The sequence below is a fragment of the Clarias gariepinus genome, chromosome 22 (genome assembly GCF_024256425.1).
Source record: "Clarias gariepinus isolate MV-2021 ecotype Netherlands chromosome 22, CGAR_prim_01v2, whole genome shotgun sequence".
Classification (NCBI taxonomy): Eukaryota; Metazoa; Chordata; class Actinopteri; order Siluriformes; family Clariidae; genus Clarias; species Clarias gariepinus.
Window position 1 is genome coordinate 20,625,046 of NC_071121.1, and position 17,410 is coordinate 20,642,455.

The 17,410-nt window shown below is 38.9% G+C and overlaps 1 protein-coding gene across 3 annotated transcripts; it reads right to left on the bottom strand.

The window, feature by feature from the left end:
- Window positions 1-1,143: 1,143 nt before the first annotated feature.
- On the bottom strand, window positions 1,144-15,217 carry znf217 (zinc finger protein 217). 3 transcript variants are annotated; one of them, XM_053483256.1, is made up of 7 exons: window positions 15,040-15,217; window positions 9,445-11,026; window positions 8,004-8,123; window positions 6,681-7,434; window positions 4,804-5,351; window positions 4,122-4,213; window positions 1,144-2,817 (listed from the first exon to the last, which is right to left on the bottom strand). In XM_053483256.1, exons 2-6 carry the CDS (start codon window positions 10,760-10,762, stop codon window positions 4,128-4,130), a joined length of 2,826 nt encoding a protein of 941 aa, XP_053339231.1. In that variant the 5' UTR covers window positions 10,763-11,026; window positions 15,040-15,217; the 3' UTR covers window positions 1,144-2,817; window positions 4,122-4,127. The 3 variants fall into 3 exon arrangements, with proteins under 3 accessions (XP_053339231.1, XP_053339232.1, XP_053339233.1); XM_053483257.1 differs by having other exon boundaries at window positions 15,030-15,217; XM_053483258.1 differs by lacking the exon at window positions 15,040-15,217 and adding an exon at window positions 13,480-14,417.
- Between the last annotated feature and the right edge of the window lie 2,193 nt (window positions 15,218-17,410).

Below are 17,410 nucleotides of genomic sequence, written 5' to 3' on the forward strand. Positions count from 1 at the left end.
GAGTGTCAGAATGGGAAAGAAAGGCGATTTAAACAATTTTGAGCGTGGCATGATTGTGAAATACTCAGACCGGCCTGTCTGGCACCAACAATCTGCTCAGTTACTGGGATTTTCACGCACAACCATTTCTAGGGTTTACAAAGAATGGTGTGAAAAGGGAAAAACATCCAGTATGCGGCAGTCCTGTGGGCAAAAACACCTTGTTCATGCTTAAGGTCAGAGGAGAATGGGCCGACTGATTCAAGCTAATAGAAGAGCAACTTTGACTGAAATAACCACTCGTTACAACAGAGGTATGCAGCATTTGTGAAGCCACAACACGCACAACCTTGAGGCGGATGGGCTACAACAGCAGAAGACCCCACCGGGTACCACTCATCTCCACTACAAATAGGAAAAAGAGGCTACAATTTGTACGACCTCACCAAAATTGGACAGTTAAAGACTGGAAAAATGTTGCCTGGTCTGATGAGTCTCGATTTCTGTTGAGACATTTAAATGGTAGAGTCAGAATTTGGCGTAAACAGAATGAGAACATGGATCCATCATGCCTTGTTACCACTGCAGGCTGGTGGTGGTGGTATAATGGTGTGGGGAATGTTTCTTGGTACACTTTAGGCCCTTTAGTGCGAATTGGGCATCGATTAAATGCCACGGGCTACCTGAGCATTGTTTCTGACCATGTCCATCCCTTTATAACCGCCAGGTACCCATCCTCTGATGGCTAATTCCAGCAGGATAATGCATCATGTCACAAAGCTCGAATAATTTCAAATTGGTTTCTTGAACATGACAATGTGTTCACTGTACTAAAATGGCCCCCACACTCACCAGATCTCAACCCAATAGAGCATCTTTGGGATGTGGTGGAACAGGAGCTTCGTGCCCTGGATGTGCATCCCACAAATCTCCATCAACTACAAGATGCTATCCTATCAATATGGGCCAACATTTCTAAATAATACTTTCAGTACCTTGTTAAATCAATGCCACGTAGAATTAAGGCAGTTCTCAAGGCAAAAGGGGGTCAAACACCGTATTAGTATGGTGTTCCTAATAATCCTTTAGGTGAGTGTACATAGGGTATTTTATGCAACTTCAAAATTGATTCAAAAATCAAAGATCAAATCAGACTCCCCCGGCTATCACACACCATTATTTTAATTTGCAACTGAACAGTCAGAAATACAAGTCTCACAGTTACAAAGATGTAGAAAAAAAAGAGTAAGACCAGAACGTAGGTACTCAACACTGCTGAAATCTTTGCGGCATTGCTGGTCATTTTTCTTTGTGCTTTCCTGTAGTCTGTAATAACTGTGGAAAGTCTATTGCATTTGCACTGTTCTGCTCAGTGCATGGACTTCCCAGAACTAGGACAGGGCAAAACTGCGCCAACTGATCGTACAAAAAAAATATATATATATTAGTAGTGAAAGTGCAGAAGAATAAAAAAAAAAATAATAACAATGGAGAGCAGAATAATAATCAAAACACACATTTACATATGGCGCGTATCTGTGATGCATCCATCTTAGCTAAACGAAAACATTATTAAACACTGAGAGAATCCAATACTGAGAGACGATACGGGTTAAACACTATGTACACGTACTCAATTTGAGCCACATTAATGGCTGACATGTTAATCAACAGCAGGCTTTTCTCCCAGTTAAATAGATTATGTAAATGCCGAAAAAGCACAAATTGCAGAGGAAAAAAGGTGGTCTTTCCAGTGAACCGCCAATACAAAAAACAAAAAAATTCAAGTTTATCTAATGCAGCTCACAAAAGCCCCCTAAATATCAGCAAATAAATTAACATTCCGATGCTTTCAGATTGCAACTGTAGGGAAGGTGGTCAAGGTAGTTTTTGAAAAGCAGACCATAACACAAGTTGGTCAGTAAATAAGCCACTGTCACAGGCTCCGAGAAAACATCCTACTATATATTTTCTAAAACAGACAAAGCAGGACAATCGCTCGAAAAATAAATATATATATATATCCTTAACTGGGGGGGGGGGGGGGGGGGATTTAAATCAAAGTGTGTGAAAACGCAACATTAAATCAATGGAAGCCCTCCATGGAGAGTTCCATCACAGTGGTGTTGTCTGTCAGACCTGAGGATGCCATGTCCGAGTGTCACAGTGAGAGGTTCCAAGCAAAGTCCCCATACAAAGTAAGTACACAGTACTTTGTGTCTCAGTTTCGAGACAGGAATAAAAAGAAAAACAGCAGCTTTCGTTTTGCACAAACAAGGGAAAACTGAAACGATTCAATTGCAATATCAAAAACTGCCAGAAGCTGCATGGCATAAAGTCCACCCTTTCTTCAGCACAGCATAAATAGAAATGTTTTAACATTTACAAAATATATTTTATTTATCTGAACTGAACATGGGTCAAGTTTATTTGGTCTATCCTACCTTTGTGTAACAGCATTTAGATCAAGTAGAAGAGGCACTTTTTTGATGCAACATTGTGGGTTAAAATCAAAGCTCCGCCCCAAAAGCATTTGATTTCAAAACAGGTTAAAACTTTCATAGCAAACTGGAGTGCATGATATGTTGTGTTCTGCGTTAAGTGCAATACCACATCTGTTGATATACTGGAACGTTTTGACATGTAAATTGCAACACTGTTCAAGGCGCAGTCTTGAGTTCACTCTGCCTCTTCACCAAGGTTGAGATAAGAAATGAAACCCCCACACAGCCTTAATGTCCAATCTTGGTCACATGTCTATCTCTAGGAGTAGTGTCAGGAGTAAACTTTTCTTCCAGCCATAGTTCCCATGGTTGGTTTTGTCCGAGTAGTACAAACCTAAGAAACACAAATGTGACAGGGGGCATTAGCATTAATATAAAATAAACCTGAAGAAAATTATAAAGATAGAGACGTTTAATGCTTAAATTATTTGCACCTTCATTGCATTTAAGATTTACCATTTAGGGTGTTATTCCTTTTTAAATATTGAAAGGTCCTGGAAAATACTGCAGAGGCAAAAAAAGAAAAAAATCCAACACTATCAGTTAACCTTGGTAATATCACTGCCAAAATGCATGAATTTTTTGATTAGCTGGTTACATTTCACAAAAGAAAAAAATGTGTAACAGCCAAAACTACCATGACCAGGCAATTTCAAAAGATAAAAAAGTGAATGCCTGATATCCTGATTGATATATTATATATATATATATATATATATATATATATTTTTATACATACACACAAAACACACACACACTGTATATACATACACGCACCTACACACAGACACTTTTCAGAAAAGGAAAAACTTGTATAGATAAATATCAATATTATGATATGATATTACTATTATATTAATATAATTTACATATACTGTATATTTTTCTTATCCTGAATAGTGTATAAATTCTTTGGCTGACAGTGTGCGTGCTTGTGTGTGTGTGTGTGTGTGTGTGTGTGTGTGTATTATATACATGCCAAAAAAGGTCACCATTTCAGAAGGTTCAAGGGTAAAAACCCTTCATTAAACATCAAAACCTGTAAGGATAATGCTGAACCATCAACTTTTTGGAAAAAATGTGTCAGGAAAAAAAAATTATCATCAATGGAAAAGATTCTAAATTAAAAATCACTTAAACACTTAGTCAAGTTGAATGGTGAAAGAAAAAAGAAAAAACATTAAAAACCAGAGCTATACTTAATAGTGAAAGTAAGAGCATTTCCATACACCCGAAATGTGATGTAAATTCACTGGAGTGGGACTAAACAGTTGTGTGGCCATAAGAAAACCACTTGTGAATGAGTAATAAAAAAGGCTTTAAAATGCTAGGGAATATAAAGATTGGACTAGAAATGAAAAAAAGGTCATAAGGTCTGATGCATTCTGCCTGCACCTTTGCCAGACTGGGTGGGGTGTGATCAGTGAGTCAAGAAAGTAAATGTATGAAGCAATGCACCCATTATGCATAGTGGCCAATCTACAAGCCCCTGGAGGCAGTGTTATGATCTGCCAGTGGCATCTGTTTGTCAGATCCAGGCTCAGCAGCGTTATTTAGCTTTTATTTATTCAATGCAATTATTTTTATTAATTTATGCAATTATTTATTCAGTTACAATTTTAAATAAGAAAAACCTACCATGGTCTAAGAGGTGGCGTCAGGAGGGTTGGGGTGGCTTCTCCGCTGAATGATGTTACCAGGGTAATGTGAGAAGGGCAGAGCTCTGCTCCCTAAAAAAGAAGACACGAAAAAGGCGTTAATGATATACAGCTTTCCACTTAATAATGTCATAATATTAACCAGTAGAAAGGACATTTTGTTTTTCATAAAAAAATTACTCATCTCATGGTTATTCCTAACAAAGAAATTAAAAGTAATTAAATGTACCAGATCATTAGACGTATGTTCACACTGCACTCACTCTACTCTCTATTTTACCCTGTTTAAAATATGCTAAGAATGATCATATACCGTTTCCTTAAGAAAGCAAGTTGCATCATATGGTCATAAAAGAGAACCAGTATTATGTACTTCATTTTAAATAATGGTAACAATAGTCGGTGTAGTGTTGGCTTACGACTTTTAGGAAGGAAAAAAAAAAATTTTCTGTTTGTAAGATACATTATATTTAACATAAAACCATTTCGTTTCATATATCATCTAATGTCGATCCTGAAATCTAAAATGACTAAACTAGGCTTGTTTTACAACACAGGCTTCACCAGAAAGAAAGACAAAAATGTGTTACACAATTCTGTGACAAGTGAGTACTAGTCCAAATCACTGCACAGTTTCATGGTTGCTTTACACCCTTCCTTACCAGCAGCGGGTAAATTTCCAGTCATGGCGTGGCTGGAGCCTGGTATAGCGGGTTGGTACAACGATGCACTGGGCGTGTATGTGCGCCACAGGTTGATTACGTTCCAATCTGCGTCCATGCTACTCCCTGACCCTGAGGGTGCCACACAAACAGAAGCCAAAGGCAGGTGGTTTTTCACGTTCCTGTCTGAGGGCAGTTCGGCGATTCTCCCTGTACCCTGCAGAGGCTCGGAAGGTCTCGACCTCTTGCTGGAAGGTTCGCCTGCGTCCATTTGTGCCAGGTTCCTGAATCGATCGGACAGACATGGCCTGTTTGCTTCTGGGGGCCAGACGACAGCATTCTTAGCTGGAGCTGGCTTCTGAGAGAGCGCAGGGGAGTTAAATTTCCTGTTTGTTTCAGCTACTGACTCTGGAAATCTGGTTTGGACGCTTATAACAGATTCGGCAGGCCTAACCCTCTGTGTTGTTTTCTGCTGCTCTCGACAGGTCTCTTTTGCAGGGGATATCTTTGAAATCTCTGGTTTCTTTGTACCCATTCCTGGAAGAGTCCTGTCATAATAAAAGTAACAGTTCAATGATTGTAAGGTTGAGTTGAAGTTTTACATGGACATTTAAAAAAAAAAAAAAAAATTAAAATCCCAGAATTATGTGAGATGATAATTCACAACAGCTTTGAAATGTATACCTGTACTTAAAGAAGAAGAAAAAAAGGAATAAAACAGAAACGATGTTGATGATGGGAGTCTACAGCCTCATTACGGTTATCACACCCAGGATCATCATTGACACATGATGTTTGAACCAGCCAACCTATGTCCACTTACTTGCCTGCATACTTTATGTACATTTCAGAAATTATGAGCAGCATCAAGGCCTTGTTCAGACTGCTTTGGTCCTGTTCAAACCAAATCTGCACCACATCCAGAGGTTGTTTGAAATCATCAGATTCCTAAAGATGTGTCTCAGTCTGGATGCCCTACCACCTTAAATTGGACTTTAAATACTACAACGCATTGCAGTAGTTCAAGTAGACACAATCTCTTGGGATGTCCATGTTTGAAAAAGTGGCTGGGAGATGAAAGAAATAAAGACGAAAATAAAAATATATATATATTTTGTAGGAAGTTACGTTATTATGCTTTAGAAAAATATGGCCATATACGAGAAGATATCAAATGCAGATAGGTTGACAACGTGTCAGATTTGGGCTGCCAGTCTACACAGAACTAAATCCGATCTGATCACTTTTAAATAAAAGTGTAGAAAGTCCGTCCTAAACAACAGATTTGGGAACAAAAGGGCTAAATGGCATAATAGAGCCATAATGTATTTAATGAATTCATGCTTAGCAGTATTTAACACACTGTTGAAGTCTTTATTAAACTACCTACCATCATCTTGACTCCCTTTTATAATCTACTTCTTAAATTAAAAAAATACATCTTAAAGTTAGGTAGGTCAGAAGGTTGGGTTTGAATTTAAACACTAACCACAACTCGTTTAATGCTATATACTATTTTAGCCAGATGTTTGCAGTGTGTATTTCATACACAACACTTGTTTGTTTAGCGAGTTGTAGAGACAGTGTCACATGACACTACACTCCCTCCACTAGTTAAACTGGTATTACCCCATGCAGACACCTAGAGTCAATCTCTGATGATACAAAGATGACCACAAGATCCGTGCTCATGCTATCGAGCATATGGAAGTATAATTCAGATCTAAAGGGCAGTTGTGTTTATGTTCATTAATTAGAATCAAACTCCCTGTGATTTTTCAGGTGATGCTCTTATACCAAAATATATAATTTACTTATTGTTATAAAATAAAAATATGATTAATCATGGAAGGCGATCATATGTAGAGATTCAATACCTGTACGTGTCCCGAGTTGGTCTGGAAGATTTTCCAGGTTGAGGTGTTGGGGATTTGGTCCGGCGCGGATGTTTTCGGTTGATGTGGGCCAAAGGGGCCACGTCTTTACCCTCGAGCGCTGGAGGACACCCAGTGTAGCGCTTGAGCTTTAGTGGGGGTCTGTATGGATTCTTCTTTGCATCAGTCTTCTCTTTATGTGAAAGCTTCCTGTGCATGAGCAGGACTTCGGGATAGAGGGTTTCATAAGGGCAGGAAGTGCAGGTGTTGGTCAGTAACATATTCCTAGGTACAGAGGTAGCAGATAAAGACAGGGACGCTTTGAGGGAGAGGTTTATGGGTGCCTCAGAGGCTTCTTTCCCCTCTGCCTTTAGGTTGATCGGGAAAGGGCCATTCACGTGCGGCTCGTTAGGAGGAGTGTAAGGAGTTGTAGCAGCCATGTTGGCACACTCCTCTTTGACGCGCATGACAGGGCTGGCAACAGGAATTTCTGCCTGGCTAGGTACCGCTTCATGTTTGACGCTTGCGCACACAACACTGGGGGCAGGCCATTGCTTAGGGGGTTTTGAGGCAGCCTTGTCATCCACATTATTAGGAGACTCCTGACCCTTGGCACTGTTAGCAGCAGGTGCTGTCACTGGAATGTTAGGGATCTCGGTGTAAGGCTTGTCTTTGTGACGTCGGTCCAGGTGGTATCTCAGAGAGGTCTTCTGAGCTGCAGCATAGTCACAGTATTCACATTTGTAAGGTTTCTCACCTGAAAGAAAAAAAAAGAAAAAAAAAGGAGTGAGACAACAGATTAGTGCTTACAACAAACAGTACCAAGCTGTAGAGCTGTGCGTGTTGATCATCAAAATTTAAACTAGAATCAAAAGCAAACATGCTTGCAGTGAGGAATGTTCTGATGATGTAATGTGGTAGGAATCTGATGATGGAGAAGAATATCAGAGATAGCTCAAGTATGTGCCATCATTCCCTTGCTGGATAGCGCAATAGAGTCTAGGCACAGACTTATGTGTATGCTTAGTTTCACCATGCAGTCCAGTCAGCATGGGTTTATATAAAATATCTCTTCTAGAGCAATATTTAGTACTTACAAATTCACCTTACATAAAACAACAAGTTTCAAAGTCAAATTATAGTTGTTTGCCATCCTAACAACATGTAACACACTCAGTGCCAAAGATATGTTTTGTCAGCAGCGTCATTAGAAAAAACTAAGACAACAAATGTAAAATGGCCTGTGGTGTGCTTACCACTGAAACCACTGGTTACAATAAATTTGCCTTTAAATGTTGAAAAAAAGTCCTAATTTATATCCGATACCTGTATGTGTCCTGAGGTGAATATTGAGGTAATAGTTGGAGCGGAAGGTCTTGCCACAGTAACAACACTTCCTTGGAGCAAGAATTTTCAGTTTCATTTTGTGAGAGCCTTCAATTTTATCTGCAAATAAAAACAACAAAATCATGAACTTAGACATTTTGACAAATAATAAATAAAGAAAGAAAGAAAGAAAGAAATCAGGTCATTCAATGTCCTGGAAAAATTCTTTTGCGGAATAACAATTTTAATAGCCAGAAGAGGGCGCTGTTGAGGACTAATTCCTGCCTAAGTCATGCCTTGGCCAGGACAGGAATGCAGAAGCTGTTTCTTCAAACATTCTTTAAAAGTTAATGCGCAAGCCTCAAGCCACTTTTGAAACCCTACAAATACAAACATTTATCAGTACTATTACTGCAAATCTATTTCTAAGTCTTTACAAGTGAAACTGAATCACTATTTTAGTGTGTCCTTTTTTTATTATATATACTCGATGGCTACTCACTGTATTTATCAGATCAGATTCCTCAGTGTCGCTGACTGAGCAGTATGAGTATTCAGAAGCCATGCATTATAATCATGAACAGACATTTATTGTCACACAAGTTGCTTAATTGAGACATTATTGCTTACTGAGCTCGAATTTTAATAGAACAAGTTATACTGGGCCTACAAAACTTGTTAGTGGTGTTTGTGAAGCAATACTACTAATATCTCTCAGGCTTATTATTCTTTTTTTCTGTTAATTATTCTTCTTCTCCCGTACAAAAGTTTGATGCGTAACTAGTTCCGTATGGTTTGTCATGGACCCATAAATGAGGGGTCAAATTGTGCGGCTTATTCGAGAATGGGGTGCTATGACTTTTCTAAGGGGTGGACGGTAAATTGTAGAAAGCTAAAATTCATCACATTTGTAAAGGTTTGCAAGCTTTGTTAGAACACACCCCGCAAGAGGGTATAAGTCGTACCCCTGGGGCACAAGAGGCGCCCAAATTTACCCTATTGACATATAATGGGGAAGGTGCTCCTAATTGAAAGAAGTACTCACAGTTGCATTCCCTGCAATGGTAATTTCCATAGAAGCTTTAAAACTGATCCTCACTGTGTGTCCCATGGTCATAGATATATGGGCGGGCCCGAGTTTTGCCACAGCAAGCACCACTCACATTTTCTTCAGTTCTATCTATTCTTTACCAATGTTTGCACTACATATGTTGAATCATACAAAAATGTAAGCAAACCACACCCAGGCTACTGCAAACTGGGCCGCATTCATAAACTAAATGATATGTGGAAAATCAGGATGTGGCTGTAGAACAGTCATGCCAAGTCTTGTTCTAGCACCTTTTTTGCATTAATAACACTTAACCTAACAGATTAGCAATTATTACATTAGCCATGTTATACATGTGTCCGGAAAAATAAAAGAAAAAAAAGTTATTACCAGACTGAAATGTTTCACCAGGACCACCTTCTTCATAGCCGTCCTCTGAGCCATCCTCTGCTCGATCCAATGAGGGACTCCCAGCAGAGCTGACGCTCGGAGTCCTCCCATCTACAGGTGTGGTGGGGCTCTCGGCTCCTCCTCTCTCTCTCTTGTGTACTCTGGAGTGCAGGACCAGCTGATGGTAGGTTCTGAACGTTTTGCCGCACTCCTCGCAGTCAGTGGGTTTGTCTTTGCGCAAGCTCAGACTCTTCTGCTCTGCCAAATCAGCAGTACCGAGTTTGGCCTTAAGCTCGTTCCTCAGACCCCGTCTTACCAGTTTGTCCCCACTGCTAGAGTCCCAGATAGACCCTAGCTCCTCTTTGTCTGAACCAGACTCCTCATTGTCAGAATTGGAGTCGGCATTGAGCTCTTTGCTCAGGTTGGGCCCTGCAGCAATCTTGCCTTTAGTAGCCAACTGCCAGGCCTGGTAGGTGTTGAACGGGTCCAGCTGTGCAATCCAGCGCCCAGGTTGGCTTTTTTGCTCAGCGTTCTCAGATGTTCTCTGTAATTTTACACACTGAAGAAAGCACTCCTGAGAGATAGGCACTTTAGGAGTCAGCTGGCTGTTATTACACGTGTTCTCTTCAACTTCCGGCTCCCTATTGTGCACTTTGCTGTGCTCTGCCAGCACCTCTTTGTTGAGGAAAAAAAAACCACAGACCATGCACATCTTGTAAGTCGTCATAACAGGTGATGCCGGTCGATCTTGGATGACGCCGTTGACCGTGAGGGGCGCCTCGGCATCCTGGCTCTTGTTGGATCTGGATTTGCCATGGGTCCTCATGTGATTCTTGAGGAACCAGGGCTCCTTAAAGCGCCTGCCACAAAGGCTGCAGGAGTAAATGAAAGAGTCTTTGTGCTTCCGCATGTGAGCCTCAAGCACAGCAATATTCTCAGTGGCTTGGCCACACACATCACAGCTCAGCTCCTCGTTCTGCTCATTTGGGCATGTTTTGGAGTGAGTCCTCTCGCTGGGCGGTAAGAACTCGGCCTCGACACGCAATACAGCAGGAGCGTGAAATGTAGTGGGGTGCTGGGAGAGGACGTGTGGCCCGAGATCATCCTCATGCTCAAATGTCTCCTCACAGAACATGCAGGCCAAAGGTGATCCACCCGTCACTGCCAACTGCATGTCAACCTTCTCTGCCAGGCTCTGGTGGGGTGTTACGCTCGAACCAGAGCCAGAGCTGGGCATAGTGGCACTGCTGTGGTTGAGTACGTCATGGCCTAGCCCATCAGGACCCTCCACATGTGGAATCAATGTTTGGGTGGGCATGGCAATGACAAGCCTTACTCAACACCTTCTTGAGATATGAGCCCTGTGAGGCGCTCTCATGTAATACAGTTATTGGAAAACACAAAATTCCTTTTCCAAAAGGAGAGAATGACGGTCAGATTTCACACAAACCTCCAAAAAATTGGATCCTCAAAGAGTTTCATGATGAACAGTTCAGGCTTGTCACCAGAAGGTGTTTACACGCCAAATCTCTTCAGATATCTTGTGATTCACACAAAGGAATTATGTCCTGGCAGGCAGAACCTGAAATGAAAGCAAGAGTAAAGAAAATGTCAGGTGTGGCCTTTTCTGAATAACATGATCGTCAACTTTAACAAGGAATTAACAACAGAAGTATTCATAATATGTACTTAAGCGACATACAATAACATTATTTAAAAACACAACTGATAATGCCCTGAAACATTTTAAACATGATATGAGAAGGGATTTTGCATATTATGGTACGTTCAGCTTTACTCATTACAACCTCAAACGCATGGAGCAGAAAAAATGCTTCCAGTCGGTATAATCTCTACCAACAAACTTGGAATCAAAACAAACTTGCAGATGTTGAGCCTATTTAAAAGTATGTCCCTGTTTACCGCAAAACAATCATAGTGAAAAGAATTCAGGATACCACAGTATTCAGGCATTTACTTTCACATCTGCAAATACTGTGATCCAAAATCAGAATAAGAAAAGACTACTTTCTTTCTGAACAGAAAACAATACAATAGAAACATAAATCTACCTTAAACATAAACTTTCTCAAAAAGATCAGAAAAGCCAGTAGCTCTACGTTAAGGTTAAAAGACTTGAAGAATAAAAAAAATCCACCCTGAATGATACAAATTTGAATCATTATACAAAAGTTAGTTCTGGTCCACTAATTTGATTGGACAAGCAACATCCCAAGAGTGCTGATAGTGTTGTCAGCACTGTTTCTGTTTACTCTTTGTATCACAAAGCATGTCAGAGCTTAAAATATAAAACAGATTATTTAACTGACACTGTTATAAACATGTTCTACAGGCTGACATTTAGTCTTTGAGTCAGATGGTAAAATATGAAGCTCTGTAAAAAACAAGCTTGGCTATATTGTGACTAAAAGGTCAAATGGGAAGCTTAACTTCTGATTTCAGTTTTTTTTCCCCTTTCAGCAACAAGTTGGTCAATTATAACTTTTATTACTGCAGTACCCACAATGCTGCTTGACTACCCTCTAATAGTGGTGCAGAATCATTAAGCCATTACTTAACCACTCTCTGCCTAAACACAATCAAGCACAAGTGCTCCAGTTCTTTGGTTTAAAAAAAAAAAAAGTGCTCTATAATTCATATGCTCCATGTATGCTTAAACATAAAGACTATAAACCTTCAAACTTGCATTATGATAATGCCATTTCCCCACTTCAAATGCAAACATGGAAACTTTAAATCCTTTTAAAAAGATTATTTTGCTTCATGAATCACCTCACAAAAGAATTTCGATAGGTAACTGAATTGCTTTTTCCTCCATCTCTACATCTTATGGTAGAAATCTTTCTCTATCTAAGCTGTTGAAATCTGGAACTTTGTTTCCAAGAATTCTACATTGGCTCTCTCATTAATAAGACTAGCTAGAAAATGGTAAACATGTAAAGAAGGTTCTTGTACAGGTGCCAGCAATGTTCTTCTGTATTTGTGATACAGCAGACAACCATTAACTTCCATTAATAATAAGTTCACGAAACCGGTCATGAATATTTCATATTTAGGGAGGGCTTTTCGTTTAAGATTTCATTTTATTAACCAGTAGAACAATTCTCTTTTAAGGTCTGATATGCTAATTTTATGTATTATTCCTTTTTTTAATACACTTCGAAATTCATTACTAACATCACTAGAATTGTGCAAAACTTAAAAAAAATAATAAAAAAACATGCAAATACGTTATTCTTTATATGACATCTCTATTTTTATTTTAGATTTAAGACACCTTCAAATCTGAAGACTGATCTCAGCGGTCTATTGCAAGCGAGCAAGAACAATAGTTGCAATAGAGAAGGAAATCATCTCTGCAAACTGTAAATATGTAAGTTCTGATACAATAAGAAATGTTTTTGGTTCATACACACATCGACTTGAGTATCTGCTGTACTTTGTGCTTATAAACACATTTCTGCCTACAGATACAGACATTTGGGTGACCATGGTTTTATATAACAGAACCTTGAATATTTATGGTATTTTTAGCAGGATTAACGTTTTGTGTGAAACCACATAACTGTGGTAGGGTTTGGTGAAAAATCTGAAGAAGATAGTTTTGTTTAATGAGAATTAATAAATTTAATTTCCCCTCTATCCTTGGCTACAGAAGGCTTAGACAATAATTTATTTGACAGAATGCATTAAATAGTCACCCAAAGCTAATTATTATATAAATATTAAGAAAATGCATTTAATCTATGTATCGGGTCTTTCTGGACATCCTGTAGTACTCATTCATTCATTCATTCATTCATTTCTTCCATCTTATCCTGCTATAGCATATTGAAACCACCAGAGGAGAAAAAGGCGTCCAAGAGTGAATGAATCACTTGCATCTAACTTACAGGACAGAATGGTGTCTGTCAAAAAGCGCATGTGCTTTATAATCCTGTGGAGGAATAATTGCTTTAATCGCTGCTGATAATAAACACAAATACACATCGGCTGTACATTCGTTTGACTTACTAAGGATATTAGGAAAGGAGCAACTGTTGCTCGTCTTGCTGGTTCTTTTGTCAGGGATTTCCATGCGGCCAGAGCGTATAAAGGCCATCGTGGAAGTAACAAAAGCACCCAAGTTCATCGATACTTTTAGGCAGGTTTTCAGTAAACGGTGAAAAGCTTGAAGAGTCAGATTTATCCGTTGTATTTATCAGTTATGCCTGGGCGACACAGTAGCACGGTTTCTCTATCGTGGCGTTGTATGTAGCAAGAACGAGGTGTGCACACAAATGATAAACTATAACCCGTTTAAAACTTCATCAGCCTACCAAGTAGTTGGGAAAAAAAAAATCACACACGTCCAAGAGGCTAATGCGCAGTCGCAGTTTGAGCGAAAAGTTGTTCAGCTTTAAAAAAAAAAAAAAAGGCACATATTTATGCAAGCTAACTATTCACACTTTGCGATCTTTAAAAGTTCGGTGTCGTAAAACGGTGTCGTAATTAATCCATTTTCTTCATCAACTAGTACTAGTAAGTAATAAAACATTCGATGGCAGTGTGTCTTCATCCTCGAACTGTCCTCTCTTTTCCTCTCTCTCTCTCTCTCTCTCTCTCACACACACACTTCAATAGAAATATGTAGCGACTGACCGAATAGATGTTTAACGGTTTGGCGTTGAAGACAAACAAAACAAAACAAATAGATTACAAAAGAAAATAATAGGAAGGAGAGCAGATGAGCTCGGGCTCGTAACCACCCAAACTCACATAAATGTTAAAGTCTCAGCTCGAGCCGTGGGGCCATAATTTCCTGACACGTGATCATGTCTTAAACCTGATCAGCAACTACTCTCCAAACTGTTTTAGAGATTTTTTACACACACTGGTCCAGACTGGTCCTATGGCTGAAGGACACGCTTTATGAATTTCATGTGGTTCGTTATAATCAATCAATCACGTGACACCTCGCGAAATTACAGGTTACTGTAGATAAATCCGTCTGCCTCAACGGCTTCCCTGTTATTAAAAGAAAAACGATTAATTGCTCAAATATGTTATAATACTATATATCTATTATAATCATTATTCTGGATGTTTCGAGAATTACTGCCTGCTTTGCATAGTTATATAATTTGTTTTGCATAAAAGTCACCCTTTATTCAATAATACGTGTTAAATATGAATGTAATATTCGTATGTATTCGTTTGTCACGTTCGCCGAAAGACGTAAGCATTTATTGAGAAAGTAAAGTACTGTAGTGCTTCAGGTGGAAACTAGCAGAAGAAAACTAGCAAACGAGTGAGTCACAGGTTCGTTTCAATTCACCATTCCTTGTGGGTTTTTGAACAGCATCAACAGCCTACCATGCAGTTCCTGCCTTAACTTTCTAAATAAGATAAGTTTCCTATCGCTTTACCACTTCCTACCCTCTCCAACATTATCGACGGGGACCGACCGAACTTCAGGCTAAGCGATGCAGTCGGAACACGTTAACGTTAGTCCGATATTGATCACAAAAATGGCTAACGTTAGCCAGAAAGTCCAACGAGAAAAAAAAAAATAGGGAACTCACCAATACCTACCAATATGTCCACTCGTCAGGTACTCTCAATCTATTATATCAAGTGATTAGAATATATACATAACGATATTTGTGTCACTTATGTTGTAGCCAGATAACTTATCCGGATAATAAGTTGTATTGTCAGTAGCTGCGTTAGCCAATTGTTCGCTGGCCAAAAAGCTCGCTTCCAATGTTTGCAAATCTCGCTCACTATGCAGCTGTTGCATTCAGAGGCGCGCTCCCGAGTCGCTCCATGGAACGTCACGCCGGCGGCGCGCTCACATAGAGGGCACCTAAAGTCACGTGTTCCACCCAAACTATTCTTCATCAAAACTCGTTTAGCAAAGATGCCATGCTTTATCAACCTAACCTAAGTCTTTGTAGGATTTTTCTTTTTATTGTATTCGATTTGGATTTTATATTTATAAATAGATCACAGATAGCCACAAGGACACACATTCAGAAAATGTAAAGAATAAGAGGAAGCTGCTGTTGACAGATTTTCATGTTTTCCTCTTGCAGATAAAATACAGTCTTAACATTCTGTTACGAGTACATATCGTATACGTACAGTCTCTACTGATACGTTTTTATATTTCAGGAATAGAAATAGAACCCTACGTTTTATATCTTGCTCGAGTGTTGTGTGAATAGGTGAATTTAAACACTACATTCGGTTAGGTTTCAGAAGTGCTACAAATAATATACATAAGCAGCTTTTTGATCTTAAGCATTTCGTGGAATGTATGATAAACTTGTCGAAATCACTCTGAAAATAAGTCACAATACAGCAGGAAACAGTTGTTTGCAAGAGCATGGACTAACATGTCTCCTGCACTACTCACTAATGCTACGACACGCACGCGCACACACACACATACGCCATGTGGGGCTGGGGGAGGGGGGAACACACTGAGGTAATAACAGCCCTAAGTCAACCTATGCAACTCTGTGCTATAGGTTTCTTTGTGATTTTTTTTTTATTCTTCCTGTCATGACTTCTGTGAAAGTGCAACAGGATTTTACCCAGAACGTTCTTGAAATGAGAAATGGAGATTAAACTAGTACAGCTAGTTTCAGAGTGACTTGAATATGGCATTTAGTGAAAATAATATACACCTTATATTAAAGTGCAACTAATACCTATGTTCTGTGGTCTTCTTTGTGTGTGATCTTTTTTTCTTTCTTTTTTTAACTGAGTAAATGCTAATGTGTCTTGGGGGTGTTGTAGGAATTTATATTATATTATATTATATTATATTATATTATATTATATTATATTATATTATATTATACACACACACACACACTTTACATCTTTAAAAGATTATAAGCACAACCTTTTAAAGAAAGAGTGGAACTTTTGACTACTGCACAAAAAGGAAAAATCACAGGCAATATTGATTTTGCCCATAACCCCTACCCCCTCTCTGCTCTGGGTACTGTAGTAGTAAGTAGGCTGTGGTCTGTAGTTTACACTACAGAGGTACAACTTGACCTACAATCCTAGCTGTCCTTTAACATGTAACACAGTGGTGTGATATTGAATTTGTTGGGGGGAAAAGGAGTTGACCTGGCAATCTGTGGTCTGTATCACCTTGCATTGCCTCCTTAATATTATATGCATGAGAATGAATGTGCACACACCCTCCCCCACACTTCCACCCCCATGGAGCACAAGATGAAGAGTTCTGGAATCTCCCTAAAGACCTTCTTTATTTGTTGATTGTACTTTAAGGACAGCAGGTCAGCATTAAAAAAGGATTCATACTTTTTTTGTACCTTGAGGTTCACTGATTAGTTTTTGATTTTCTAATCTAGAAATTTGTGTATTCTTAATATTAGTATATTAAGAGTATGTATATATGTGTGTGTGTGTGTAAAGTATAGTATCAGTATATAAACAATACAGCTATTTACTTATGTTTCACAGATGTTCTTTATCTTCATCCTATCCTTATTAAAATAAGTATTTTATTTATTGCAGCATGTCCTCCCTTTACATAAGAATGTTTATGTGCATGTTCAAACACTGCATTGTTCTGTAATCACATACGATGGGTGTTCAAGTCAAACCCAGGACTTGTGTTGAGATATCTGGTAAATGAATGCGTAAAATCAATTAACATTTACAGAAGCTTCAAGCAAAGTATGAGGATGAGTCTCTTATGTTAAATAATTAAATGTTGCAAATGTTTTAAAGTAGGCCATTTGTCCATGAATGACAATCCTACTCAAGGTGGTTTAGAAACCATTGCAGCCATTCCTGTGAACATTTAGCAATTGAAAACATTTGAAAATTGCTGGATAACTTTTTGCGAACTTCTTGCGTAAGAGATCCATCTTTTTGTAGGAACTGCAAACAGAATCATTCAAAAACACGACTAGCA